This window comes from Aureobasidium subglaciale, assembly GCF_000721755.1.
Source record: "Aureobasidium subglaciale EXF-2481 unplaced genomic scaffold scaffold_3, whole genome shotgun sequence".
Classification (NCBI taxonomy): Eukaryota; Fungi; Ascomycota; class Dothideomycetes; order Dothideales; family Saccotheciaceae; genus Aureobasidium; species Aureobasidium subglaciale.
In genome coordinates this window covers 23,762-47,506 of record NW_013566992.1, presented here as the reverse complement: position 1 = coordinate 47,506, position 23,745 = coordinate 23,762, and the positions used below count along the sequence as shown (strand labels likewise).

General features: G+C 51.8%; 11 protein-coding genes across 11 annotated transcripts; 6 read left to right on the top strand and 5 right to left on the bottom strand.

Moving 5' to 3' along the window:
- Nucleotides 1–318: 318 nt before the first annotated feature.
- AUEXF2481DRAFT_36618 (GMC oxidoreductase) lies at nt 319–3,109 on the bottom strand. The gene is made up of 4 exons (XM_013491337.1): nt 2,643–3,109; nt 1,810–2,548; nt 1,066–1,752; nt 319–1,013 (listed from the first exon to the last, which is right to left on the bottom strand). The coding sequence occupies exons 1-4, from the start codon at nt 2,687–2,689 to the stop codon at nt 450–452; spliced, it is 2,037 nt and encodes a 678-aa protein (XP_013346791.1). The 5' UTR covers nt 2,690–3,109; the 3' UTR covers nt 319–449.
- Nucleotides 3,110–3,788: 679 nt separating this feature from the next.
- On the bottom strand, nt 3,789–5,996 carry AUEXF2481DRAFT_468933 (uncharacterized protein). Its single transcript, XM_013491556.1, has 7 exons — nt 5,467–5,996; nt 5,275–5,410; nt 4,995–5,216; nt 4,871–4,938; nt 4,439–4,821; nt 4,318–4,385; nt 3,789–4,245 (listed from the first exon to the last, which is right to left on the bottom strand). Exons 1-7 carry the CDS (start codon nt 5,578–5,580, stop codon nt 3,947–3,949), a joined length of 1,290 nt encoding a protein of 429 aa, XP_013347010.1. The 5' UTR covers nt 5,581–5,996; the 3' UTR covers nt 3,789–3,946.
- A 1,280-nt stretch (nt 5,997–7,276) lies between these two features.
- AUEXF2481DRAFT_2094 (uncharacterized protein) lies at nt 7,277–8,698 on the top strand (the record flags this gene model as incomplete). The annotated part of the gene is made up of 6 exons (XM_013491131.1): nt 7,277–7,295; nt 7,342–7,460; nt 7,528–7,558; nt 7,611–7,760; nt 7,814–8,137; nt 8,193–8,698. 6 exons carry the CDS (start codon nt 7,277–7,279, stop codon nt 8,696–8,698), a joined length of 1,149 nt encoding a protein of 382 aa, XP_013346585.1.
- Nucleotides 8,699–9,988: 1,290 nt separating this feature from the next.
- On the bottom strand, nt 9,989–10,988 carry AUEXF2481DRAFT_36611 (uncharacterized protein). Its single transcript, XM_013491336.1, has one exon. The coding sequence runs from the start codon at nt 10,543–10,545 to the stop codon at nt 10,102–10,104; it is 444 nt and encodes a 147-aa protein (XP_013346790.1). The 5' UTR covers nt 10,546–10,988; the 3' UTR covers nt 9,989–10,101.
- Nucleotides 10,989–11,088: 100 nt separating this feature from the next.
- AUEXF2481DRAFT_36610 (uncharacterized protein) lies at nt 11,089–12,351 on the top strand. The gene is made up of 3 exons (XM_013491335.1): nt 11,089–11,213; nt 11,268–11,684; nt 11,744–12,351. Exons 1-3 carry the CDS (start codon nt 11,181–11,183, stop codon nt 12,194–12,196), a joined length of 903 nt encoding a protein of 300 aa, XP_013346789.1. The 5' UTR covers nt 11,089–11,180; the 3' UTR covers nt 12,197–12,351.
- Nucleotides 12,255–13,048, bottom strand: AUEXF2481DRAFT_468925 (uncharacterized protein). Its single transcript, XM_013491555.1, has 2 exons — nt 12,751–13,048; nt 12,255–12,697 (listed from the first exon to the last, which is right to left on the bottom strand). The coding sequence occupies exons 1-2, from the start codon at nt 12,907–12,909 to the stop codon at nt 12,476–12,478; spliced, it is 381 nt and encodes a 126-aa protein (XP_013347009.1). The 5' UTR covers nt 12,910–13,048; the 3' UTR covers nt 12,255–12,475.
- A 1,074-nt stretch (nt 13,049–14,122) lies between these two features.
- Nucleotides 14,123–15,266, top strand: AUEXF2481DRAFT_36609 (uncharacterized protein). Its single transcript, XM_013491334.1, has 3 exons — nt 14,123–14,420; nt 14,488–14,704; nt 14,762–15,266. Exons 1-3 carry the CDS (start codon nt 14,215–14,217, stop codon nt 14,870–14,872), a joined length of 534 nt encoding a protein of 177 aa, XP_013346788.1. The 5' UTR covers nt 14,123–14,214; the 3' UTR covers nt 14,873–15,266.
- On the bottom strand, nt 15,095–15,906 carry AUEXF2481DRAFT_86117 (uncharacterized protein; the record flags this gene model as incomplete). The annotated part of the gene is made up of 4 exons (XM_013491525.1): nt 15,734–15,906; nt 15,636–15,671; nt 15,444–15,581; nt 15,095–15,235 (listed from the first exon to the last, which is right to left on the bottom strand). Exons 1-4 carry the CDS (start codon nt 15,791–15,793, stop codon nt 15,095–15,097), a joined length of 375 nt encoding a protein of 124 aa, XP_013346979.1. The 5' UTR covers nt 15,794–15,906.
- Nucleotides 15,907–16,057: 151 nt separating this feature from the next.
- Nucleotides 16,058–17,478, top strand: AUEXF2481DRAFT_2089 (uncharacterized protein; the record flags this gene model as incomplete). Its single annotated transcript, XM_013491130.1, has 2 exons — nt 16,058–16,309; nt 16,378–17,478. 2 exons carry the CDS (start codon nt 16,058–16,060, stop codon nt 17,476–17,478), a joined length of 1,353 nt encoding a protein of 450 aa, XP_013346584.1.
- A 330-nt stretch (nt 17,479–17,808) lies between these two features.
- Nucleotides 17,809–19,944, top strand: AUEXF2481DRAFT_2088 (uncharacterized protein; the record flags this gene model as incomplete). Its single annotated transcript, XM_013491129.1, has 1 exon — nt 17,809–19,944. The coding sequence occupies one exon, from the start codon at nt 17,809–17,811 to the stop codon at nt 19,942–19,944; it is 2,136 nt and encodes a 711-aa protein (XP_013346583.1).
- A 1,419-nt stretch (nt 19,945–21,363) lies between these two features.
- On the top strand, nt 21,364–23,643 carry AUEXF2481DRAFT_62845 (uncharacterized protein; the record flags this gene model as incomplete). The annotated part of the gene is made up of 1 exon (XM_013491499.1): nt 21,364–23,643. One exon carries the CDS (start codon nt 21,364–21,366, stop codon nt 23,641–23,643), a length of 2,280 nt encoding a protein of 759 aa, XP_013346953.1.
- Nucleotides 23,644–23,745: the final 102 nt, after the last annotated feature.

Genomic DNA, 23,745 nt, shown 5'->3' with positions numbered 1-23,745 from the left:
TCTCAAGCTTTGGAGCTTCACGAGTCAAGCATCGCATCAATAAATGTCGGGCTTGGTTCCCTACACCGAGACTTGTGTATCTGCACAGCGGTCTGTTGTGCATGTGTATATGTTTGCTTCTCAATTGTTCCATAGTGCTACCCAGTATGCGTGTGTGACGAGGCATCATAACGATGACCAGGAATGGACTGCCTCGGCTAGATATACAATGACAACGCCTCTGATAACTTAGCAGAATCTACCTAGGGCCAACGTGACGACGATGTGAGTAAAAAGAGCAGACGGACATCACAATGAAGCGAGAGAAGATATTGAGTGCACAGGATTTGACTGATGATGTATTCGCATAAGAACGACTATTGTTCTCGATATTACCGATTAGTTCAACGACCAGATTATGGGTCGACTGGCAGTTTATTACAACCTCGACTGGCTGTCCCAGAAAGACTTCACATTGAGGCAGCGGGTGCCTCAGCAGCGGCGATGATCATCTCGGCTGCCTTCTCCGAGATCATGTAGATAGGTAAGGCGATGTACATACCAGGAATCTTGGGGAAGACAGAAGCATCAACAACACGAAGGCCATCGACACCACGAACCCTGAGCTCACTGTCAAGCACAGCCATCGGGTCGTCATCAGCACCAATAGGAGCAGTGCAAGAGGCGTGATGACCCCAAGCCTCGTCCTTGATGAATTGTTTCAGGTCCTCCTCGGAGGAGATGTCGGTCGGGGGCCAAACGCGCTCGAACTTGCCGTCGAGAGGGATCAAGTCCTTGAAAGCCTTGATGCCGTGTTGGACGCCTTCATAGACGGCCTGGAGGTCTTTGTCGCCGCCGACGCCTTCGCCGAGGGAGCGGAAGAGGATCTTGGGGGTATCACGGGGGTTGGCGGAAGTCAAGTTGACGGTACCGGCGTTGTTGCGAGAGTGAGCCTTGAGGGTAAGCCAGGTCCAGATGCTGAGATCTTGAGTAGCGTGGACTGAGTAGCCAGGAAAGTAGCCGTTGAAGTAAGCCTATGAGAGTGTTAGTGAGCTTTATGAAACGAGAATCGATGATGTGACATACCGGGACACCGCCCAAGAAAAGATCGGGATCCTCTTCGGCAACTGAAGAGTGATGGAGGAAGCCGAAGGCGATACCGTTGGTTGTGTAACCACCCTTGAGTGCACCAACGTTGTTCTTCCAGTTGTTGTAGCAAGGATCACTGCCATTGAGGAACTTGCACTTCTTGAGCAGAGAGAATTCCGTAGATGCTTTTCCAACGACGCCAACTTCGTATCTGTCCTGCATGTTCCCACCAACACCGGGCAGGTCCTTGACGACTTGAATACCGTGAGAGTGGAGCTCCTGAGCGGGACCGACACCACTGAGCTTCAGAATCTGAGGAGTGTTGAAAGCACCACCAGAGACAATGACCTCGCGGCTTGCGTGAACCGAACCAGACTCGCCGCCATCTTCGGTGGTAGAGCGAGGATCAGCGCGGTATAGGCTTTGACCGAACAAGAAGTCGACACCAGTAGCCTTAGGCTTGGTGTTGGAAGTGTCGAAGTTGACCATAGTAACGAGAGTGTTGAGAGCAATGTCAAGCTTGTACTTCTTGGAGCCATCACGATTGGTAGCGGTAGCGACTTGTAGGACGAAATCACGAGGCGAGCTACGGACGTAATTGTCATCCATAGACAAAGGTATCTGGTAGATGAGCTCGTCGTTATCACGAGAAGGAGAGGGGTTGTTGATATCCAGAGTAAGAATCTGCGGACATGAGTCAGCTCGAATTTGACTTCTTATGGGTTTTCAGATGAGTTGTACTTCGGCAAGACCGGTTACAGTATGGAGAAGACCGCCAATGAGACCTCTACCCATAGCGGTGGTAGCAGCGGTGACGAGCGACAAGACCTTCAAGTCCTCGGCGATGAGGAGAACAGGAGTCACCTTAGTAGTCAACCATCCAGTGAATCCATGGCCAGCGATGCTGCTGGGCAGATAACGGTTTCGCTCGAGCTTCTGGTAATACTTGCGCATATTATTCGAGGTCCATGTGTTATCGCCAGTCAGAGCAGCGATATCGTTCCAGTCCTTGTCGGTGGCAGTGATGGTGACCAGGGCATTATGCTGAGCGCAACCACCGAGAGCACCAGTCCTAGGGTACAGAATGCCTTTCCTGACAGAGCCTTCAGGAGGGTTCAAACCAGAGTAGTACTCACCTGTGGGAGTAAGATAAGTCATCTTCGAGTCGCGCTTGGCTTGCTCCTCATCAGCATAGTGATCAACGAAATAGTCCCACTTGATGGGCGTGTAGTCGCTGGCATAAGGATGAAGAGCCGGGACCTGAACCTGTCTATCTGTCCCGTGATCTTCGCCAGCATCAATCAATAAGACGCTGTAGCCCGCAAGAGCAAGGCGGGCGGCAAGAGGAGAACCACCAGGACCCGATCCGACAACGATGTACTCGTAAGTTGAGTTGTTAATAGGGCCCTTGGCAGGAAGATTGTAGCCATTGGGTGGGTAAATCGGTTCATCGGCGATCTTGGGCCATGTCCATTCGAATCTGAAATTTTTGAGCACACGATGTATAACTTGGGATATGAATGCTTAGAGCCCCAGACTACTCAGGTTATCGGAGGCATGATTCCTTGACTTACGCATTGGCGGACGCCGCGCATACGGCGATGGTGCTGAAGACCTTCATAGTCTGGTATTAAGATATCGTGACTGATGATACAAAGAAACTCAACGAAGCTCAACTGACACGATGTGTCTTAAGTGGCCGGTCAGGCAAAGAAGGAATAATTGCACGGGGTCTCAGTGGGTTGAAAAAGAATGAATGACTGTGAGCAATTCCCGACGTTGGAAGAAGGGAAGAAGTCGAGCGATATCCAAGACAAAGAAGATATACTCTATGGAGGTGCCTTTCGTACTTACAAAAGGGTGGCGGCTCAAGATGAGCTCACGACGCGCGACCGTGGAAGTCGGCACGCCCAATAGATGCATCTTGAATCAGCGTCAAATGCCGATTAGAAATTGGGACGATCTCAATCCTTGATAGGAGAGAATGTACACACTCGCAAACTTGACTTGATGAAAAGCATGGGAAAAAAGGACAAATGTGGTATAAGGAAAATAAAATTGATGATGGCGGTGATGGATAGAGTGAGGAATAATAAATTGTGCCGATCATCTACCGAATTCAACGTCGGTTGGAGTTGGAGGAAGCCGCTTTGGTCATTGCTCCAGCCTGCAACGGTCGAACCATGTCTGTGTCGCATTAGAAAACACCCCCGCGTGGCTGTGTCAAAAGTCCTGACTCGACGTTGCTCATAATTTGACAGTGTACCTACGTTGTAATCACTGGTCCGAGCTTTACAAGACAAGGCGCCGACTCTTCTCTAATCAAGTCAGTCGTGTCCTTGGGGGAAGATTTGTTGGTCGTTAATCGTACCCAAAGCTGGGTTCTCGGCTACGATATACAGTGGCATACTATATGCTTGTGATAGCAAGAACCAAGACCCGGAAGGTACCACATGTCACATTAATGAGACTGATGACCAGGAGATGCACAGTCTGTGCCTTGAAGCAGTCGGGAGTACTAAAAGATCATATGATGAATCAATTGTCGTTACATAGGAATTAGAATAGTAGATTGTTGCGTCACTGCGCATAGTTTCTGTCGCGTTGTGCTCCGCTGCCGTCAGCGACATCGCGAGCGGCGATGTTGCTTGTGCCGAAAGTTGACCAACGGAGACTCGATCAATGAGCTCGTAGAGCAAGTCTCTGCGTTGTAGGAATGAACCACATTCTCGGTTTTGCATTGCGGCCATACCGATACTCTGTGAAAATGGCCCAATAGCCATGTTTCTTGGCGTATCTCAAGAGTCTATGTGTTAGAAGGCTTGTTCCCAACCTGATTGTCGTCCTCCTCAAGGATAGTCCAGAGAGAAAGTCCGAGTCAATCTTTGCTATGGCCAAGATCGACCAGCGGGATGAAATCTTCTTCATCTCCATATCTTGGAACACCGAGTGGCTTCTCCTTGACCAACGCGCCAATTTTGCTTCCACCCGGCGAGCTACTGGATACTGCTGAAATGCTGGAAGCTTGACGTCCAGTTGGTCGGGAAGCGGCTTTGGTCGTACCAAGCGACGAAGCACCGAGCGACACAAAGAGGGCTCGAACAGACGGCAAGCACGCACAGATAATGCCGACGTGGATTTCGACAGTGCTCCACCAGGCTGCATCATTATAGTCCCCTGTTCCGTAGGTCAGGCTCTGTGCTGCTCGCCTGGGGGAAGCGAGATTGTGGAAGAGGACAGCTGACTTACACGTAATGTTTTGGGAGTTTGCAAAGACAATCAAAGAGTGCAGACGAACAACACTAACGAAAGTAACACTGGCATGTTGTGTTAGTACGATGGCGGGAAGTTGGTTTCCATAACATCTTACAAGATACCAAGTGAGAACATGACCATGACCATGAGCTTCTTCTTCAAGCTGGTTTGAAGTGAATAAAGTTCTTTCAGCGGCAGAACCAAGATGACCAGATCGATGACAATATTAAAAACCGCACTCAACCATCCTTGGACGTGAATGTTGTTGCATGAGCCAGGGTAGCTATCATCAAGCTGCTTCCAGGAGTACGGGACCGGATGACATTGGAATGTTGTCGCCAGGACAAAAGATATCCCGTAGGCTGCACAGATTCCGATCACGACGTAAATGATCTTGCGGAAGTTTTGCTGTGGGAAAACGCGTAGGAAGAACGCTAGAATCGAGATCTTGGTCGCAGTGAGTGACGCGAAATAGAAGATCTCGCCGAGATAGTAATACTGTAGCTGTGAGTGACAGCAGATGAATAACGGAACTGTCGATACATACGAAAAGCACATTCTCAATGTTAGCTAGAGGTAGAGTCCACATGTCCTTTCCAAGGCCGTTTTTGGATACTCCAAAGATTTGATTAGACCAATTCACAACTTCAGACTGATTAGACGAAACTCACAGAGTACACTGAAGACTGTTGGTGGAGTTCCAAGCGCTACGGCGATACAAATAGTGTAGTCATCCCAGCCCAGAGGGCGACCGCCAGCAGGAAGTCCAGAACACATGCGTAGGATGAATATCATCAAAGCGATAGCACCACCAATGACGCCCACAAGAAGTGGCTTCATCCTCTGATCTCGGACGGGTGCTCCACACATGGTTGAAGAGACATTTTTTGTCACTAAACTCGAAGGTCAGGATCCAGAACAAAGGGCATCATGCCACTGAGCTTAACGTACCCAATCCTTGATATGTAGTGCATGATTCAAGAACACATACCGTCAGGTTGGCATTCAGGGAAACATTCGTGCACAAACACTCGACATCTGTCAAGGTGCAAGGGGATTGAGGTATCAACCTGGCTAGACACCCAAGCTAAACACCAATCCATCAGTTGCAGACCTCTTCCCAAGTTCGGATGTATGACTTACCGCGCACTTTGGGTAAGACGCCTGCGCCATCTCCAAAGCGGATGGAGCATCGGAAGTCGCGCCAGTCATCGTCACGATCGCGAGAGCCGTAAATAACCCGAAAGAGAGCTTCATATCGGCTGAACTTCGTCCTGACGCCAAAAGAGAACGGTGTGGGATGAGACCACAAAAGAACGAGTGGACTGGTGACAAAGACGTAAGGTCGAGCAAGAAGGATGATTCTGTTCTAGAAAAGAAGAAGAAAATGAAATAGCTTCCTTGATGTCCTCTCGTTGATATGAGTGTCTGAGAAAACTAAATGGTAAGGGCTCAGCTCAAAGTCTTGATTGTGGATTGATCGTCGACTTGGGAGTCAGAAAACGCTAGGTGCGTGATTGCATATTGCAGGGAATTTCTGGACGGGTCGTTAAGCTTGGAGTGAGTTCTGATATGCACTCGTCGCAGCAAGCCGTGACGAGACGAAGGGTCTGTCGCGGCATGTACAAGGCAAAGTGTCGGATGTTGGAAGGAATCCTTCCTGCGCTAAGCTTACCCCGCTTTACCTCTTCTGTGGGTGGTATTCTTCTATCCTTGTATAATCAAAACTATCGACCTCGGTCATACTAACAACGGCATTTGGCGGTGTACTTCGCACAATGGTGTGGTGATAAGCAACCTGGGGGCTTTCCACCTTAGCTGCGGCCGTCTCATATAGAGCAAACAGTACCGTACGTTGCGAGCAGAGTAGAATAAGAGCGCCAGGAGTCGTAGGTCCGCTCAGTAGCGTTTAGTCTCGCAAGCCGCGAAACGTTGCTATACTTGGTTTGAAGTTGGGTCATCGAACCGCCCCAAGTTGAGTCCAGCCGACAAGTGTCATGTCTTCTGACAGGTAAAAAAGCATGAAATTGCCCAACTCGGTTTGACATAACCTCCTACGAGTCAATCAAGATTTAAGCTCCGGATAATCATCAACTGAGTTTGGTGGTCGACGGCGGAAGTTGGCTGACGGACGGGCCGCAGCTAAGGATTTTGTTGAAGGTTTTGCATGGCTCCTGACTGATCTTGGCACAGTGTGCCACGTGCGTTGGCCTCAGAAGCTTTGTCCGCCTATCCTTGTGCTTGTCCGGCTCGATCACGGACCACATACGGAGAGGATAGGTAAATGACCACATGGCAACACAGACTGTGCTCGTAGAGCTGTTGCCGCTTGACGGCTCGCGGCAAGAAGCGCTTGTCAGCGGCTCGATTTCGTCCGGGCCCTTGGTTGTCTTCCACTTGACAGTAGGTTTCCAGAAACCCTGTTCAGCTTCTCCTGCACTGCCCTGATGAAAGAAACCTTGACGATCCCAATCCTGACAGTTGGCGCATGGTCCGGATAGACCTTGGCCCATCGTAGACATGAAACGTCGTCAAGACTGCTTGATAGTCCCGAAAGTGCTGTCCCCAGACTGTGTGTTGCCGAGCCTCTAGCCACCAAGATTGCTTCGTTCGGTGCACTGGGTTATTAGCAGGTCATTACATTTCAAAAGTCTTCCTCGTCCAGAGCATCAGCGTCAGCCAAATTGATCCCTGACACAGTTTTCCTAAAGTCGTTCCTTACCCCAACTTTGCAAGTCTCACCTTGCGTGTCTTCATCATGAAAGTGTCCTTTCTTTCATTGGGATCCTGCTTCGTGACTCTACTCTCTTCGAGTCTAGTGAACTGTTTTCCAACTTCTCAGAGCATCGCCAATCTCACTCGTCGCAATGGGTTGGACCACGCTATCCTCTCTTCAGGGGATCTGCATGAAAACCTTCTACGCATCAAGCAGAAGCGCCTTCTTTTCGACCCTATGACTGAGCCTGTTGACGGTATGTAGCGTGCTGCAGGTCGAATACTCTTGCTGAGTCAGAGCAGTCACTGGAAATCACGCTTTTCGGGCGCCAAACTTTGGTCAAGGCGACCAAAGGGGCCCATGTCCTGGACTGAATGCCCTTGCCAACCATGGATACATCTCACGAGATGGTATTGCCGGGGTAAGTGATGCCGCTGTGAAATAGCTGTGCTCCTTTGGCTTAAGGCCTGACTTTGTGGGCGAAACAGTTCTTCGAGGTGATTACTGCAGTAAATCAGGGTACGTCGCGAGCCAAGGTCGGCATGTCTGGAATATCGCTGATACGCCTTAGTCTACGGCATGAGTGTCGATCTTGTTGCGGTCCTCGCTGTGATGGGTACCGTCGGTGTTGGCAATCCGCTGTCGTTACATCCGAGCTTCTCGATTGGTGGCAAGAGTTGGAAAGCCAGTAACCTAATTGGAAATCTCTTTGGACTGCTCGGTGGGTGACTGCCTCTTCTGGATATTCTCAGCATGCTAATTCGAGTCATCCAGGAACTCCCAGAGGTCTTGATGGGGCGCATAACTGGATCGAGTCGGACTCCTCGAACACTCGCGATGATCTGTATGTGACTGGCGATGCGTCAACCATGAATATGACTCTATTTCTGGAGGCGTACAACTCCTCGGACGACGTGATTCTCTCCATGGACAACATCGGCGCCCGTGCCGCAAAGCGGTTTGAAGAAAGCATATCGATCAATCCATACTTCTACTACGGCCCCTACACTGGCATGATCGCGCGAAATTCCGGCTACGCCTTCACTGGACGTATCTTGAGTAACCATACCCAGCAGAACCCTCTCGGAGGTCATCTAGGTTAGCATTGAGCTCAACTGCGACTGTGACAAGACCATGGCTGATGAATTTTCAGACAAACATATCTTTGCCAGCTTCTACGCAGTCTACGAAGAGAATGGTCAGCTGGTATACAGAAAGGGACACGAACAGATTCCAGCAAACTGGTACAGATTGCCCATGGATTACGGTCTGGTAGAACTCAACATGGATCTTGTAGAATGGTTCATGAAGTATCCGGTGCTGGCCAGCATCGGAGGTAATCTCGGAAAGGTCGACACTTTTGCTGGCGTCGATCTTCACGATGTTACTGGAGGTATCCTCAATGCAACATCGCTGCTGGAGGGTAACAATCTTGTTTGTTTTGTGCTTGAGATTGTCAAGACATTCTCGCCTAATTCTCTGTCCTCGCTCTTCAAGACGCTCGAAGCTCCGTTACAGCTTGTCAACAAAGCTATTCTCGACCCGTTGCTGGACCTGAGCTGTCCTGCATTCAAGGACATGGAGATGGACGGCACCGATCTGTTGTCCGGACTCCTTCGGAAGTATCCTGGTGCTGGCAGAAGTGGCTTTGCTTTCTAAGTGGCGTCCCATCAGATCATTGCGCTCGACCTGGAAGCAGACAAAGGTCGAGCATGATAGACGTGGTAGAACCGACGTCGGCGCGATTTGGTCGGTTTCAAAGCTGAGGATCGGAAAGGCGAGCAGCCACTCGAGGATCGTGTCGCGATTACACCCAAAGTCTCTGGTAGTGTGCTTACATAGCTGTGTTGTTGAGTCGTAAGCTTTCTCTCAGGATGGACCTGATGCGTCAGTCGTCGGATTGTGTGTCCACCTCGAATGTCCCGTTCTAAGCTGTCACGTGTCTCAATGCTGATGACGCAGAGATTCGCACACAAAGCGGTCTGCTCTTTGTCGACACAAGGACGCAAGGCACCAAGTCAAGATGATTTCTTAGAACGCGTCTGCATGCGTCATAGCCTGTGCACAACCGGCGCGACTTGACGAACGCAAATGATGACGCGTTGATTCTGATGGCAGAGAAGTGACGCGACTGACGCTTGGCGTCGCTTATCGTCGGGCGACAGGGTGCTACCGACGACCACCAATTTCGAGCACGGCAGCGACATTGGGGGAGAACCACAAGGGCTTGGAATTATCCACTTCAATGACACTTACCTTACTCTGTAAAACGGACGATTCTCGATATCCGAGACGCCTCTCAAGCTCTTTCGTCGTGTGATATAATAACTTAGTTCACCGAATGTCATCTTTGGCTTTCCTGATGTGAGCACCAACACTTGACCAAGCTTCTTCAGAGCGGCATTCACTCTCTATACACAAGATGTCCTTGAGTTTAGATACCTTGACATAATCAGTACGCCGATCTTGTATTCGAGACGTTCACATACCGGGGAACTTCTCAAGGTATGCTGCTCGAAATATCTCGTACTTCTCGTCGTTCTAGAATATTGCGGGCTGAGAAGGAAAGGGAGCTGTGCAGACAAATTCCCCAGACTCTCCGGAGGTCTCGATGGATCTGCCATCTCCCGAGTAAAGTTGCAGTTTCATGCCAAGAGTTCTAGCCTACAAATTGTCGAGAACTGCAATACTGACCGTAGTGTACTGTAAGTGTATGCTGTCGGGACCCAAATCTGTGCAGAGAATCTGTTCTAGCTTCTGCTTCAAGGGTACACCTCCGACCGTGTGCACAAGACACTTTGGCTGACCGGTGGATCCAGAGGAATACACAATCAACAGCGGGTCGTCGAAGCGCATGGGCTCAAATCTCGCAACTTGCGAAGCACCATATAAGAAACTGTTCAGAGACAGGACCTGTGAGTCTATGTTCTGCGACATAGGCTCTTACCCATATCGAGGCAAGATGACAGTCATTCTCGGACCACCCGTTTCCCCAGGTTTCCTCGAGACTGACAAGGCCCTGGACCCTGCAGTCGGTGCGCTTCTCGTTGTACAGCTGGAAGTCATCTGCAAACAGCATCTTCGGCTGCACTTGCAGGAATCGGATCATGATGGCCTTCCGGCGAACACGAAGTGAAAATTGCACACAAGCTTGCCGTAGCCAAGAAGACCACGAGCGTGTTGGTAGTATTTGCGGCAATACAAGCAATGCGATCACCAGCAACCACGTGTTTTATCCTCATTGCATTTGCCATACGCGCAACTTTTGTGCGCAGTTGTTCGAGGGTGACGTCTTCAACTTCCTCCCCACCTTCTCGAACACAGGTCAGCACTGCTTCTCCAGGTTTCTTGGTGATGTAGGGGCTCTCAAGCATATTCTGGGTGAAGTTGAGTCTAGCCTCCGGAAACCATGTCGGTCGTGGGAAGAGCTTGGAAGAGTCTCGTATGGAAATAGCATATGATGGCTGTACCTGTGCGACGACTTTGGTGAACGTCCATACATGCATCCAAAAGTCGTTGATATTCTCTGTGGACCATTGCCAGAGATCGTGGTAGTTGACAGACAGTGATGATGGGATCACATACCCGTAAAGAATACATGTGTGACGCTCGCTATGTCATCCACTTTCTCTCTCAGCACAGCAGCGACTGTATCTGCTGATTTTGTGAGGTCGTTACCAGAAGCCGTCCTCATTCTCGGCACTATGGAATACAGAATAAGTTGAACATATTTCCAACCATATTGACTGCAAGTAGTAGTTTGATACGTATCTATGACCAAAAAGCAGTTCTGGCTATAAAGCCGTGAGATTCAGGTGATCCTAGCCATCGCCGACAAAGAAATTGGTGAAAGCTCGTTGACTGGTGAATCAGCTCATCCGAATCGACACAGATTTCGTGACGAACACCAAACCTTCTCACCAGGACCCTGAAAATGATGCATACCAATTGCGTTGATCAACAATACACAACGCTCAAAGCCAGTATGACTCACAGCTCATCATAACTGCTGCTGCTGCTGCTGCTGCCTACAGGCTGAGATCACGCGCGAAGGATTCTCAGCCCCGCTCACGACACACAAAACAAAGCGAACCTTGTGACAACAATCGTTCTTGATCAACATTCTCCACCAAATGTCATCATGTCGATAATAAGAAATGTCGCCATAATTGGGGTAATTGAACATGTCCCTCTTCACCCAGAAAAAGCGCTAACAATGATATCCAAGGCTTCCGGCAACTTCGGCACTCCTATAACCAACGCCCTTTCGACGTCAAACTTCAGCATCACAATCATAACTCGCTTGTCTTCCACAACATCTCATCCTTCAGGCATACCTGTCAAACGCATCGCCTACGACCTCACTTCCCTCACAAAAGCCTTTGCCAATCAAGATGCAATTATTTGCGTCGTTGGCCCCGGTGGCATTCCTTTACAGAAAATCTTCATCGATGCCGCAATTGCCGCAGGGGTGAAGAGATTCATCATTGATGACTTTGGATGGGGACCCGAGGCACATGGCTTTGACGAGTTTGCCGCTATCCACAAGCAAAGAAGGGAAGCTTGGGATTATGCTGCTGAAAAGGCACAAGAGCATAAAGACTTTACATGGACAGGGTTGACGACTGGAAATCCTATTGATTGGGTGAGTTTGCTTTGAAGTTGAGAATACAATGAGGGAACACTGATGAAGAGTGACTACAGGCAATGAAGAAGTTCCCAATGATGGGCTTTGATGTCGCAAAACATGAAGCCATCATTTACGACGACGGAACAGAGAGATTCACAGGCACGACGTTGGAAGGGATAGGACAAGCCGTCCTCGGCGTTCTGGAGCATCCAGAAGAGACAGCAAATCGTTTTTGCAAAGTGCAAAGTATCCAGACGTGTCAGAACGAGCTTTTGGAAGCTTTCGAGAAGGTGACAGGAGAGAAGTGGAAGGTCACGAAGACCACAAGCAAGGAATTGATACAGAGTGGAAAGGAAGATCTTCATACTGGGAATGGGATGTGGAGGTTGAAGTTGGCGGTGGCGACTTTGTATGATGTTAGTGAGGGAAGAGGTATGGTTGCTGCTTCGAGGCAAGAGTCAGATGCGGAGTTACTGGGCATCAAAGACGAGAGTGCAGGAGACATCGCGGCGAAGTTGCTTCGGTAGTGGAGCCGTGCGGAGAGCTGCAAAGAGAAAACGACGACCCCGATCATTATGAATTGATTAATCATTGAAGACATCCGACTTGATATGCTGTAGAATGCGTGCATTTGCAGAGAAGACTGTCTTTCGGAGGTCTATGTCTCCGGCCCCCAAACTAATTTGCCCCTGCCCCAATGTCCTGTGAGTTGTGCTGGAAAGGGTTGATGAAAGAAAGTGATGTCGACACAAGAAAAAGTATTGCCAGCATGACCAAAGCCTCGCCTCTCACTTTAAGCCCATAACTCAGAAGTTTTGAACGCCATAAAGACCAAGTCTGTGAGGTTTAAGCATAACATCCATGCAACGATGAAGCTCAAAGTCGTGACTCCTAGGGAGGAAAGGATGATCATCATCCTTGCGGTAACGACAACCCTTGTCTGTCAGGAACTGCTCGCAGATGGCGGAGACGTGGTGATGACCATCGCAGGGCTGACCGCTGGTGTTGGTGCGGAAGGAACAGAGGACCTGTAAGATCGTAAGCTTTTGTCAAGTAAAGTTGGTGACAAGGAGCAGCTTACATAGCAGACGCGCTTGAGCGAGCACTTTGAGCCGTGAGGGCAGGGTCTGGCATTGAGACTGAAGGGGCAGTAGGCGCTCAGGTACTGGAGCTCTGGGAGACGACGGCGGTCGAGGGCGTCAAGGAGATCTAAAGAAGGTGGTGCTAGGACAGGCAACATGACGAGCGTGGTGTAGGGAAGTTCGCGTGAGTGCGATTGGTGATTGTTGTGGTAGAGGAAGAAGCACGGAAGCGATAAGAAGAAAACGACGTGGAAATGCGGAATGAAAGTTGATTAGCCATATTCAAGTATCGTCCCAGAGTGAGAGCAGCCACAATAACATATCATCCTGCCTTGCTAGTTATCCTAAGAGCAACGAGTGAATGTCATTGATGACAGCAGATGTATCAGTGACCTTAGGGGTTTTTAAAGGTGTCTGCACGGATGACAGCGCCGGATTCAGGTGATCCTGGAGTTGTGGGCTTGGTGACAGCTGCAGGAGTGGGAGGCGCGGGGATGATGGGTTTTCCCTTGTGCAAGTCTGTGTTGAGACGACGAAGGAGGTCGATGGTGTGTTGAACATTCGCAGGCGTGACAGTCTCGCAAATTGAGCGAATCTGAGTGTTCGCAAAGGACATATCTCGAGCAAGAGTCATGAGGTTGAACAGCGTCTCTCGCACGACGGAGTCGGGTGCGAGTTTGGTGCCCGCCATTGTGATGCGTTCTGTAGTTATGAGATGATGCGCCAGTCGAAAGCGTAGGAGGCGCGCTTTGTTGTTGGAGACGGGGGACTGCGCAGCGACTGAGAAAGACCGCCGGATGGTCACCGCTCATGCGATGTGGCTGTGGGTCTCGACAGACAAATTTGATGGCTGGCGGGGCTCTCAAGAACCAGGAAGAGAAGAGATAAAACGGCGGACGAAATAATGTGAGTGAATGTACCTACTGTTGTTGCAACTACAGCACAAATTCGAATCACCATACCTGATGTACGGCTCACTTGACCTACGACAAGCGGTATCAAATACGACAGAGCCACATTCTTGGAGCAGCTACGAACAGGACACGAGGTAAGTCATCACGGGTGGCCGTGATAATAAGGACAGGACAAGGTCTTTGTGCACCGGTAGACGATGGAGTCCGGGATATGAGGATTCTGAAGACGATGGATTCGTCACAAATCATGTAGACATCATGACCATTGGGGCACTGAAGAGCAGCAGGCGTTCGCAGAGTAAGCTGTCAAGCTGTCAAGCTGTCAAACGATCGTCGAGAAAGCTGCTGCCGCGTGGGAGTGAATGAGACGAATGCGGAGAAACGGTGCCAAGGCCAGACGCCAGACGCCACAAAGACTCACACGTGCAGCAGTGACCAACAGCATCATCGTCAACGGCGGGAAAGCAGCCCCAGGACCTTGATCTACCGCTGTGATTCCCATCTTCTCCTCCAGACATTCACAACCACTTCTATACACTCAACACAAAGATGAAGTTCCTCAGCATTCTCGGCGTTGCCTTGATCTCGGCCAGCGCATCGGCGCGTAGCCTTGGCTTCATGGGAAGCGACTCGCAGCACGCGCTCGAGGAAGAGTTCCCCGTTCCAGGCGACAACCCTCTGCTCTTCTGCGCCGCACCCAAGGACAACATTCTCGAGATTGAAAAGGTCGACCTGTCGCCCAACCCTCCCTCTGCGTGAGTATCTTACCTCTGCCTGTTTTAGTCTGGAGGCAACAGAAGCTTATCGTGTTTGTGTATGCAGTGGCGTCACTCTGTCCATCAAGGCTTCGGGAGTCTTGTCGCAGGATGTCGAGGAGGGAGCAAAGGTGCACCTGCAAGTCAAGTACGGATTGATCCGCATCATCAACCAGGAAGCCGACCTTTGCGATAACCTCAAAAATGTCGATCTTGAATGTCCCTTGAAGAAGGGGCCCATGGAGTTGACCAAGGATGTCGATCTCCCCAAGGAGATTCCTCCGGTAAGTCTTGACCGAGTCGGACCTGTGAGAGATGAGGTGCTGACTGTGACTTCTCAGGGCAAGTACACTGTTCTCGCCGACGTCTACACCAAGGACAACGAGAAGATCACCTGCTTGACCGCTACCGTCGTCTTCAGAAGAGGTGGTGCCTTTGAGGTTGTTGCCTAGACGACCATCGCCTGCAAGCATGGAGAGGAACGAAGGACGAGGACAAGATTGCATGGGCATCATGTATTATTGGACGACGATGTTGGAAGCGCACATGGCACACTCAGCATTGCAGTACACGGAGCAGTAGTAGTAATAATGTCATCATCATGAAGTGTTGAAGAAAGTCTTTCTCTCTGTAATTCGGGGGGTATCGTGTGAACTTGGCAAACAAACTGGAAACTACTCTCCAAACAACTTCTTGACACGCTTCATGACGCTGTCCTTTTCCGGGTCGTAAGGGTGGTCCTTGGAGGGGATCTCGAGGAGCGAGGGGAAGGCTTGGGTGTACGAGTCGACGCGGCTGCGAATCTTGTCGGCGATCTGTGACGGGGGGTGAGTATGGAAAGAGGAAGGAGAGGAGGGAAGAGGGTGAGTNTGGAAAGAGGAAGGAGAGGAGTGAAGAGGGTAAGTATGGAAAGAGGAAGGAGAGGAGGGAAGAGGGTGAGTGTGGAAAGAGGAAGGAGAGGAGAGGAGAGGAGGGAGAGGGAAGAGGGAGGAGGGAGAGAGGACACGGGAAAGAAAGACACACATGCTGGTTGATGAGGATGATGGCAATGTCCTTGCGGTCGTTTGTGAAGCTGTCAAAGGCCTCCTCGATGGCCGACACTTCGGTCTTGTGGTCGACAACAAGGTAGTTCTTTTGCGCATCTGGAGGGTCTGTAACGTGCTGTCGAGGAAAATCAATGTTCCATCCGAGGAAGGCGCATCCAGTTTAACGTACACCAACACCGGCGAGCAAGACTCCCGTCACCGAGTCCTGAGAGACGAGCGTCAGCATGCTTGCAGAGGTGGCATGGTGATTGATCAAAGATTGCTGACCTCGTCGCCGATAACAGCAAGGAACTGGCGATCCTTGTAAGCGGATTGTGGAAGAGCCATGATGAGTAGTTTCCCTCCTGGCACGAGGAATGCTGCCGTCGCTCCTGCTGTACGCTGTATGCGCGGGCTGGACGACGCCGGTTGATTGTCGGAGCTGCTATGACGTACTGTTTGCGGGCGGGCTGCAGCAAGTCGTCGAAGCGGGCGGTCGCAAAATAAACAGTGTCCAAGCAGCCTGCTGCCTGCATCTATTCCGACCCCGGTATTCCCGCAAGGAAATCCTACTCTCGACACAACGGGGCATGCGACAAGCGACGGCCCCCAATGCCGCCCATCATCCGTCGCCCGCCGCTGTCTGAGCGCATCAAGGCCAAGCTCAACCCATACGACCTGCTACTCTGGATGGCCGAGGAACTGCACGAAAGCGCTCTGGATGAAGCCTTACGCGACTGGGGACTGCCCATTGGAGCCGGTGCAAACTTGATCTTTGCATGCGCCAGATGGAGTCTGAAGAACAGCGTCAACGACGACATCTTTGGAGAGCTCGAGGGCAAGAGTGGCTGGTTCCACTGGTTTGTGAGTGCCACAGCCTTGTACATGTTCCAATCCTGCCTTGGCCATCTTCTGACAGATACTTCCACCAGCTCTCGTTCGTCGCGCACTTTCTCGCCTTTGCCTCGCTGTTCAACGCCTTCTACACATTCACGCGCTCGCGCAAATACCGCCTCTTCGAGAGCTCCATCGACCAAGCCCCATCCACACCTTCTGCGCGCAGAGTGCGCGTCGACTCGTCACCCTCTGCCTCGCCGCTCGCCTACTTCTCGTCCATGATCACTTCCAACAGTGTCTTTTCGCGTCGACACCCCGACCAGCACAATGACGTGTGGGAGGTCAGCGTCTGGGACCCCAAGCCCTTCAACCTCGAGCTCTTTGCCCTCTTCTCGCCCGGCCACGTCCTCGTCTACTGGCTCTTCCTGCCCACCAGTCCTGCAGATCCTCGCCCTTCCGTCACCTTTGTCACGACCATCCTCCTCGCCACTCTTCTCAGCGTCCAGCTGCTGTTCTTCAAGAAGTTCTTCGTTCAGCAGGCAAAAGACTCTACTCTTATCCACAAGGAGGTCATGAACGAGTACGACACCAAGTTTGTTCATCCCAACATGAATGGCCCAGTAAGAGATGTCGGTACGCAGACGATAGACACGGCCACAAGCCCTGGAGGAGCCAGAATCAGGACAAGAGAGGTCGACGTCTACACACCACATACAGTCATCAACAAGGGGTTCAAGGTCAATCCCAACCCAGCATACGTCAATCACCTCACCGACGACCCGCGAGCCCTGTACGCCACTTCGCCGACTAAGAATCTGCCGAGAAGCGCCACGACTCCCCTGCTACAGCCGACATTTGGGAGCTATAGCACAGTTTCCTCGTTCAACACGAATGCAGGGTCATCGTTTGGAGCCACGCATGAGCCGACAGACGTCTTCAACACGCCGGGCAAGACACAGCCGTTGACACGCGAGCGACTTGCAAGTCCGCTGAAGAGAGCGGGAGATGGAGGAAGCTTGGGGGTATACAGCCATGCCGCAAGTCCTCTTCGCAAGAGCGCGAACAGGCAGTTGTTGAGGCCAGATGGCAGACCTCAGGGCAGTCCGTTGAAGAGGACGGTGAATGAGCAAGGTGGACTGACGGAGAGATTTGCGAGATTGAGCGATGCAAGTCGCCGGGATTCATCAAGGTATTAATTCGTCTGATATGGTTACATGGTGGCATAGCTGCATGGTTTTTTTGCATTGAACATGGTGTTTGACCTTTTACTATCATGACGTTGAGAAACAAAGCGAAGTTCTGAATTCAGTCTGTCAGATTCCCTTGTCTCGAGTTTTGTTTTGGCAGGTGAAAGTCGCTCTTTCCCTTCTTGGTCACCAGCACTTTCCGCTTTCTGGGAAGCGGCGAGCTTCAGCGATCCCCGCGCCTGCCAGGGATGATGCGCTTCCGACTTTCCTCGACCAAACGATAAACACAAACGTCGACTCGATCAAATGTCGTAAGCAGCACATGTTCCTGGTGTAGCAATGGAATCCCCACGCTCGGCGAAGCGCAGAAAGCTCGAGACAATACCAGAAAGTCCTGGACCCGCGAATCACAAGACGACAGCGGCACCGCCGACGGCCTCTACAGGAAAGACAAGCACGACGACAAGCACCACAGACAAAGACGATGCGCGCGACACCATCAGAGTTGCCAGTGTGGCTACGCCCTCCTCTCTCAACCTCACCCCGTCCAAACCAACTCCTCGACCGGCGCCAATGTCTGCGGGACGGGGCATCGGCGGCTTGATGGCCCGCCTCAATGCAAAGATCGCCGAACAACAGTCACCGCGAAAGTCGCCCGTCAAGAACGGAACGGAGGGCACCCCTGTCGCTACGAAGAAACCAGAACTACAAGAGCTGGAAAAGAGTGCAAAGGTCAAGACTTTGTCGCAGAAGCTACGGGATACGTTCGAGCAAGAGCAGCTGGAGAGGGCGGCCAAGAGGAGGCCGAAGCTGAGGAACCCCGGTGATGGCAATGGAATTGAGTCCCAAGGGCAGAGAAGTCTTTCTGCCAGTCCGGTCAAGCTGCAACCACCGCCGACGAGCGAGAAGAGGAGGCCTGGACGGCCGAGGAAGATTGTTCAAGAGCTGATACTGGACACGACCGCTGAAGATGACGAGGGCCCCGTCAGTCCCTCCAAGCTCGCTTCGTCCAGAAAACCGCAGCAACGACACGTAAGCCCCATGAAGCTAGAAAGACCACAATTCACTCCCAGAAAGGCCATTGCCAGCCCTCTCAAACCTCGCACCATGATCGACTTGGACGTCAAACCTCTGCAAACAAACGCTTCGGCCAACCTCGACATGTCCACCGCAGATCTGCAAGCGATCCAGTCTGCTGTGTTGCATCAACTACAAGGACGCACACATACAGCCTTTGTAGGTCTGGAGGAAGAGCATGCAAAGATAGCCGCCTTGGTGCATCAAACAATTGTAGCGGGAGAGAGTAATAGTATGCTTGTCATTGGTGCAAGAGGAAGCGGAAAGACGGCTGTCGTCGAATCCATCCTTCGGGAACAGGCACGCGAGAACCCAGACCTCTTCCACATCGTGCGATTGAATGCCTTCATCCACACAGACGACAAGATTGCATTAAAAGACATCTGGCGCCAGTTGGGCAAAGATATGGACCTTGAGGACTCTGAGCAATCAAAGAACTATGCGGACACCCTCACCACCCTCCTTGCTCTTCTCTCACATCCTGAAGAATTGGGAAGATCAGCCGAGCAGATGACCAAGAGTGTCGTCTTCGTCCTGGATGAGTTCGATCTCTTCACCACGCATCCGCGACAAACACTTCTCTACAACCTCTTTGACATTGCACAAAGCAGGAAAGCTCCTATCGCAGTCTTGGGCCTGACGACGAGGTTTGATGTCGTCGAGCAATTGGAGAAGAGAGTCAAGAGTCGCTTCAGTCATCGCTATGTCCATCTTTCCTTAAGCAAAGATCTTTCTTCTTTTCGACACATTTGCCAGAATGCAATGACGCCTGCAGATAATATGGGAGAGATCAGTGACGAGGGTAGAAAGACTTGGTACGCCGTGCTCAACGACCTGTTTACTCTCGACACCTTCAACACCCATCTCAGACAATCTTACTATCTCTCCAAAAGCATCAGGGGCTTTCAGACAAGTATGCTGCTGGCAGTCAGTACCTTACCTACCTCTTCTTCCGCCAACATATCAGCGCAAGACTTGCTCACTCATCTTGCCGATTCGACGTCATTGAACACTCTACAACCACCAGATTCAAAACTGTCAGCATTGGCATCACTTTCACAACTACAACTTGCGCTACTCATCTCTGCTGCTCGTCTCACCATCGTTCACGACACTGAAAACGTCACCTTTCCACTTTGCTACGCCGAATACGTATCTCTGGCGTCCAAGGCAAAGATTGCAGCATCGGCATCGGGACAATTCGCCCATGGAGCAGGCATTGGAAGAGTGTGGGGCAAGGATGTGGCGAGAGGTGCTTGGGAAGGTTTGGGTAGGAAGAAACTTATCATGGAGGAAGGCAAGGGAGATAGCTGTAGGGTCGACGTGAGGTTAGAGGAGATTGGTGATGCAGAAGTGGAACTGGGCGCTGTCATGACAAAATGGTGTAGAGAAATTTGAGCGCTGCATCCACCGTAAGCTTTCGTTGTGACAAGTTCTTCCCCGTTGCAAGCACCTCTTATCTACAGCCCTTGAAACAAGTCGAGGTATATGAGGGGATGGAAAGTCAGGCACATGAGCTGATGTGGTTCTGGCGGGATTATCAAATATGTCTCCGGACAAGGTCATCCCTACGACCATCGTTTCTGGCTTTGCATATCAACACTTAACAATGTGGCGGCAATCTCCTTTGTCAACAGACGAAATCGATGGGGCACAAAGACATTGTAGCTATGAAAAAAGGGCCGAACATGATTTTGATGGTGGAAAAAGGTCGTAGTTACGTCGGCGGATTAATGTCTCATACCATCGGTGTCGTAGCGCAGTGGCAGAAGCCGCCGGTGGTCGCTTGTGACACGTCGGAGAAAGGTTCCGACGCTGGATGGACAGATCTATCGGCTTGGTTGAGGTTTGGAAATTGGACGCGACATTTCTGATCAAAGCTTGATGCAGACGCTATGTGATTCATAGCTAATCAAGATGGTTAGAAGTGTTGTGGAGGTGATCAGTATACATGTATGAACAGTGCAAAGGTGTGGAAGAAAACATGTTCATACGACAAGACATCACAGCAACAGGGTGTCGTGTCACAGCAAAGTAACGAAATGACCGAGGCGAAACATGCTTGCTTCAAGTCCTCCACCTTCCCGACAGCAAAAAGGTGATGCTTACGTTCGCGTCCCTTGTCCCGATGTGTAGATACACGTGGTGACGAACACGTCGCGGCAGATGCCGTGACTTTGTGACTTTGCATCTCCCCATCGCGCCAAAAGATCCGTCGCATGTCGTTGCGCGAGCTCTATCGGGCTTTGGTATCAGAGCGCTGCGGAGAATGCCGTGAGCGTCTTGGTTGGCATGACGCCAGGCTGGCTACCTATTTGACAAGCGAAGGGCAGGCCAGACAAATCCATCAACGGTGGTTGGCCGAGGCCGGCGCGGTTCGGGCATCAGATGTCCGTCTCGGCTGCGGTTTTCTGCCCAGCACTTTCGACTACCGTGTTGGGCAAGTCTTTGAGACAGGCGTCTGTGAGAGACAGCGTTCGTGCTAGAGAGACCGAATGATGGTCTGCAAAACAACATGTTCGACCAAGACAAAGAATCACATCAATGGCATCGTCAAGCACGGAATTGACGCGATGGTCAGCAAGATGGCAAGATCCGTCGAGGGCAGTTGCCGTTGGTCTCGCTGACCAGAAAGTTTAAACCGAGGGCGGGGAGTTCCATCTCAGGCAGGTGCGGGGTCAGGCGTAGCAGCTCCGAGACGGGCAGGCGCTGATCCTCGACACATATACAAATCGGCCGCTCCTTCCTCTTATCTGCCTTGTTCCCTTCCTTCCTCATCTCCCTCTCATTCTCACATATCCGCACACACTTGACATCATGTCTCCCCCTCCCAGCGGATGTCCAGTTCACGCCAGCCACAAGACGGTCAACACCGGTGGTGGCGGCACCAGAATCAAGGACTGGTGGCCCAATGACTTGAAGCTCAACATTCTTCGTCAACACACTGGTGTCTCCAACCCCTACAACAGCCAGTTCAACTACGCCGAGGCTTTCAAGAGCCTCGACTATGAAGGTCTCAAGAAGGATCTCACGGCACTGATGACCGACTCTCAGGACTGGTGGCCTGCAGACTTTGGACACTACGGTGGTCTGTTTGTCCGTATGGCATGGCACAGCGCCGGTACCTACCGCGTCTTTGACGGTCGCGGTGGTGGTGGTGACGGTCAGCAAAGATTCGCACCTCTCAACTCATGGCCCGACAACGCCTCCCTCGACAAGGCGCGCCGCCTCTTGTGGCCCATCAAGCAAAAGTACGGCGACAAGATCTCCTGGGCTGATCTGTTCCTCCTCACCGGCAACGTTGCCATTGAGTCGATGGGTCTCCCCACTGCTGGTTTCGCCGGTGGTCGCGCCGACACATTCGAGGCTGACGAGTCGGTCTACTGGGGTGGCGAGTCTACCTGGCTCGGCAACGACGTCCGCTACGCCAACGGCCAGGAGGGCCCCGACAAGCCCGGTGTCATTGACGGCGACGAGTCCAAGAAGGAGCACACAGACATCCACTCTAGGGAATTGGAAGAGCCCCTCGCTGCTGCCCACATGGGTCTGATCTACGTCAACCCCGAGGGTCCCGACGGCATCCCCGACCCCGTTGCTTCCGCCCGCGACATCCGCGTTACCTTTGGTCGCATGGCCATGGATGACGAGGAGACTGTCGCCCTCATTGCCGGTGGTCACGCCTTCGGAAAGACACACGGCGCCGGTCCCACCGAGAACGTCAGCGACGAGCCAATGGCCGCCACGATTGAAGAGCAAGGCTTCGGCTGGGGCAACAAGTACAAGTCCGGCAAGGGCCCCGACACCATCACTTCGGGTCTCGAGGTCATCTGGACAAAGACGCCCGTCAAGTGGAGCAACCACTACCTCGAGTACATGTTCAAGTACGAGTGGGAGCAGGAGAAGTCGCCCGCCGGCGCTCACCAGTGGGTGGCCAAGGACTCCGAGGCCATCATCCCCGACGCCTACGACCCCAACGTCAAGCACAAGCCTCGCATGTTGACCTCGGATCTTGCCCTCCGCTTCGACCCTGCCTACGAGAAGATTTCCCGCCGCTTCGCAGAGAACCCCGACCAGCTCGCCGACGCCTTCACCAAGGCCTGGTTCAAGCTGTTGCACCGTGACATGGGTCCTCGTTCTCGCTGGATCGGCCCTGAGATCCCCAAGGAGGTCTACATCTGGGAGGACCCTCTTCCCGACCTCGACCACCCTGTCATTGACGAGCAGGACATCTCCGCTCTCAAGAAGGAGCTCCTCTCCGCTGTCGACCCTACCCAGCTCATCACCACTGCCTGGGCTTCGGCCTCGACTTTCCGTGGAGGTGACAAGCGTGGCGGTGCCAACGGTGCCCGCATTCGTCTCGCGCCCCAGAAGGACTGGAAGGCCAACAACCCTGCCCAGCTCAAGACGGTCCTCGCCTCTCTCGAGAAGGTCCAGGAGAGCTTCAACAAGTCTGCCAAGGGTGGCAAGAAGGTCTCTCTTGCCGATCTCATCGTTCTTGGTGGATCTGCTGCTGTTGAGAAGGCTGCGGGTGTCTCTGTTCCCTTCACCCCGGGTCGTACCGACGCCACTGAGGAGCAAACCGATGCAAAGACCTTTGACCACCTCGAGCCCGTCGTTGACGGCTTCCGCAACTACGGCAAGGGCACTTCTCGTGTTCGCACTGAGCAGTTCCTGGTCGACAAGGCTCACTTGTTGACTCTTTCCGCTCCTCAGATGACTGTCCTCGTCGGTGGTCTCCGTGCCTTGAACGCCAACTACGACGGCTCATCAAACGGTATCCTGACCAAGCGCCCCGGACAACTCACAAACGACTTCTTCGTCAACCTCCTCGATACTCAGACCGAGTGGCAGAAGGGCTCGGACGAGATCTACACTGGTAAGGACCGCAAGTCTGGCGAGCAGAAGTGGTCAGCAACTCGCCACGACCTCGTCTTCGGTTCTCACCCTGAGCTACGCGCCATCTCCGAGGTCTACGCTTCCTCAACTGGTCAGGACAGACTCGTCAAGGACTTTGTCGCTGCTTGGGTCAAGGTTATGGAGTTGGACCGTTACGATCTTAACAAGGAGCAGAAGCTCCAGGCTCAGGCTCGTCTTTAGATTAAATGATGCACTTAAAGTAAAATGCTAGTCTCATGAATGAATGTAATGCTATCTCTATCCTTAAAACCACCTTTTACTGCCTTCAAATATATTCTCGTC

Excerpts from the sequence above, each read along its gene's own strand:
- AUEXF2481DRAFT_36618 (XM_013491337.1), bottom strand. The coding sequence starts at position 2,689 with ATGAAGGTCTTCAGCACCATCGCCGTATGCGCGGCGTCCGCCAATGC. Across the intron at positions 1,753-1,809 it reads CTGTAACCGGTCTTGCCGAA|ATTCTTACTCTGGATATCAA; the intron begins GTACAACTCATC and ends TCATGTCCGCAG. Across the intron at positions 1,014-1,065 it reads TTTTCTTGGGCGGTGTCCCG|GCTTACTTCAACGGCTACTT; the intron begins GTATGTCACATC and ends ACACTCTCATAG.
- AUEXF2481DRAFT_468933 (XM_013491556.1), bottom strand. The coding sequence starts at position 5,580 with ATGAAGCTCTCTTTCGGGTTATTTACGGCTCTCGCGATCGTGACGATG. Across the intron at positions 5,217-5,274 it reads CACTACATATCAAGGATTGG|TGACAAAAAATGTCTCTTCA; the intron begins GTACGTTAAGCT and ends CTTCGAGTTTAG. Across the intron at positions 4,939-4,994 it reads AACAGTCTTCAGTGTACTCT|TATCCAAAAACGGCCTTGGA; the intron begins GTGAGTTTCGTC and ends AAATCTTTGGAG.
- AUEXF2481DRAFT_36611 (XM_013491336.1), bottom strand. The coding sequence starts at position 10,545 with ATGCATGTATGGACGTTCACCAAAGTCGTCGCACAGGTACAGCCATCA.
- AUEXF2481DRAFT_36610 (XM_013491335.1), top strand. The coding sequence starts at position 11,181 with ATGTCGATAATAAGAAATGTCGCCATAATTGGG. Across the intron at positions 11,214-11,267 it reads GAAATGTCGCCATAATTGGG|GCTTCCGGCAACTTCGGCAC; the intron begins GTAATTGAACAT and ends ATGATATCCAAG. Across the intron at positions 11,685-11,743 it reads CTGGAAATCCTATTGATTGG|GCAATGAAGAAGTTCCCAAT; the intron begins GTGAGTTTGCTT and ends GAGTGACTACAG.
- AUEXF2481DRAFT_468925 (XM_013491555.1), bottom strand. The coding sequence starts at position 12,909 with ATGTTGCCTGTCCTAGCACCACCTTCTTTAGATCTCCTTGACGCCCTC. Across the intron at positions 12,698-12,750 it reads CGCTCAAGCGCGTCTGCTAT|GTCCTCTGTTCCTTCCGCAC; the intron begins GTAAGCTGCTCC and ends ACGATCTTACAG.
- AUEXF2481DRAFT_36609 (XM_013491334.1), top strand. The coding sequence starts at position 14,215 with ATGAAGTTCCTCAGCATTCTCGGCGTTGCCTTGATCTCGGCCAGCGCA. Across the intron at positions 14,421-14,487 it reads TCGCCCAACCCTCCCTCTGC|TGGCGTCACTCTGTCCATCA; the intron begins GTGAGTATCTTA and ends TTGTGTATGCAG. Across the intron at positions 14,705-14,761 it reads TCCCCAAGGAGATTCCTCCG|GGCAAGTACACTGTTCTCGC; the intron begins GTAAGTCTTGAC and ends GTGACTTCTCAG.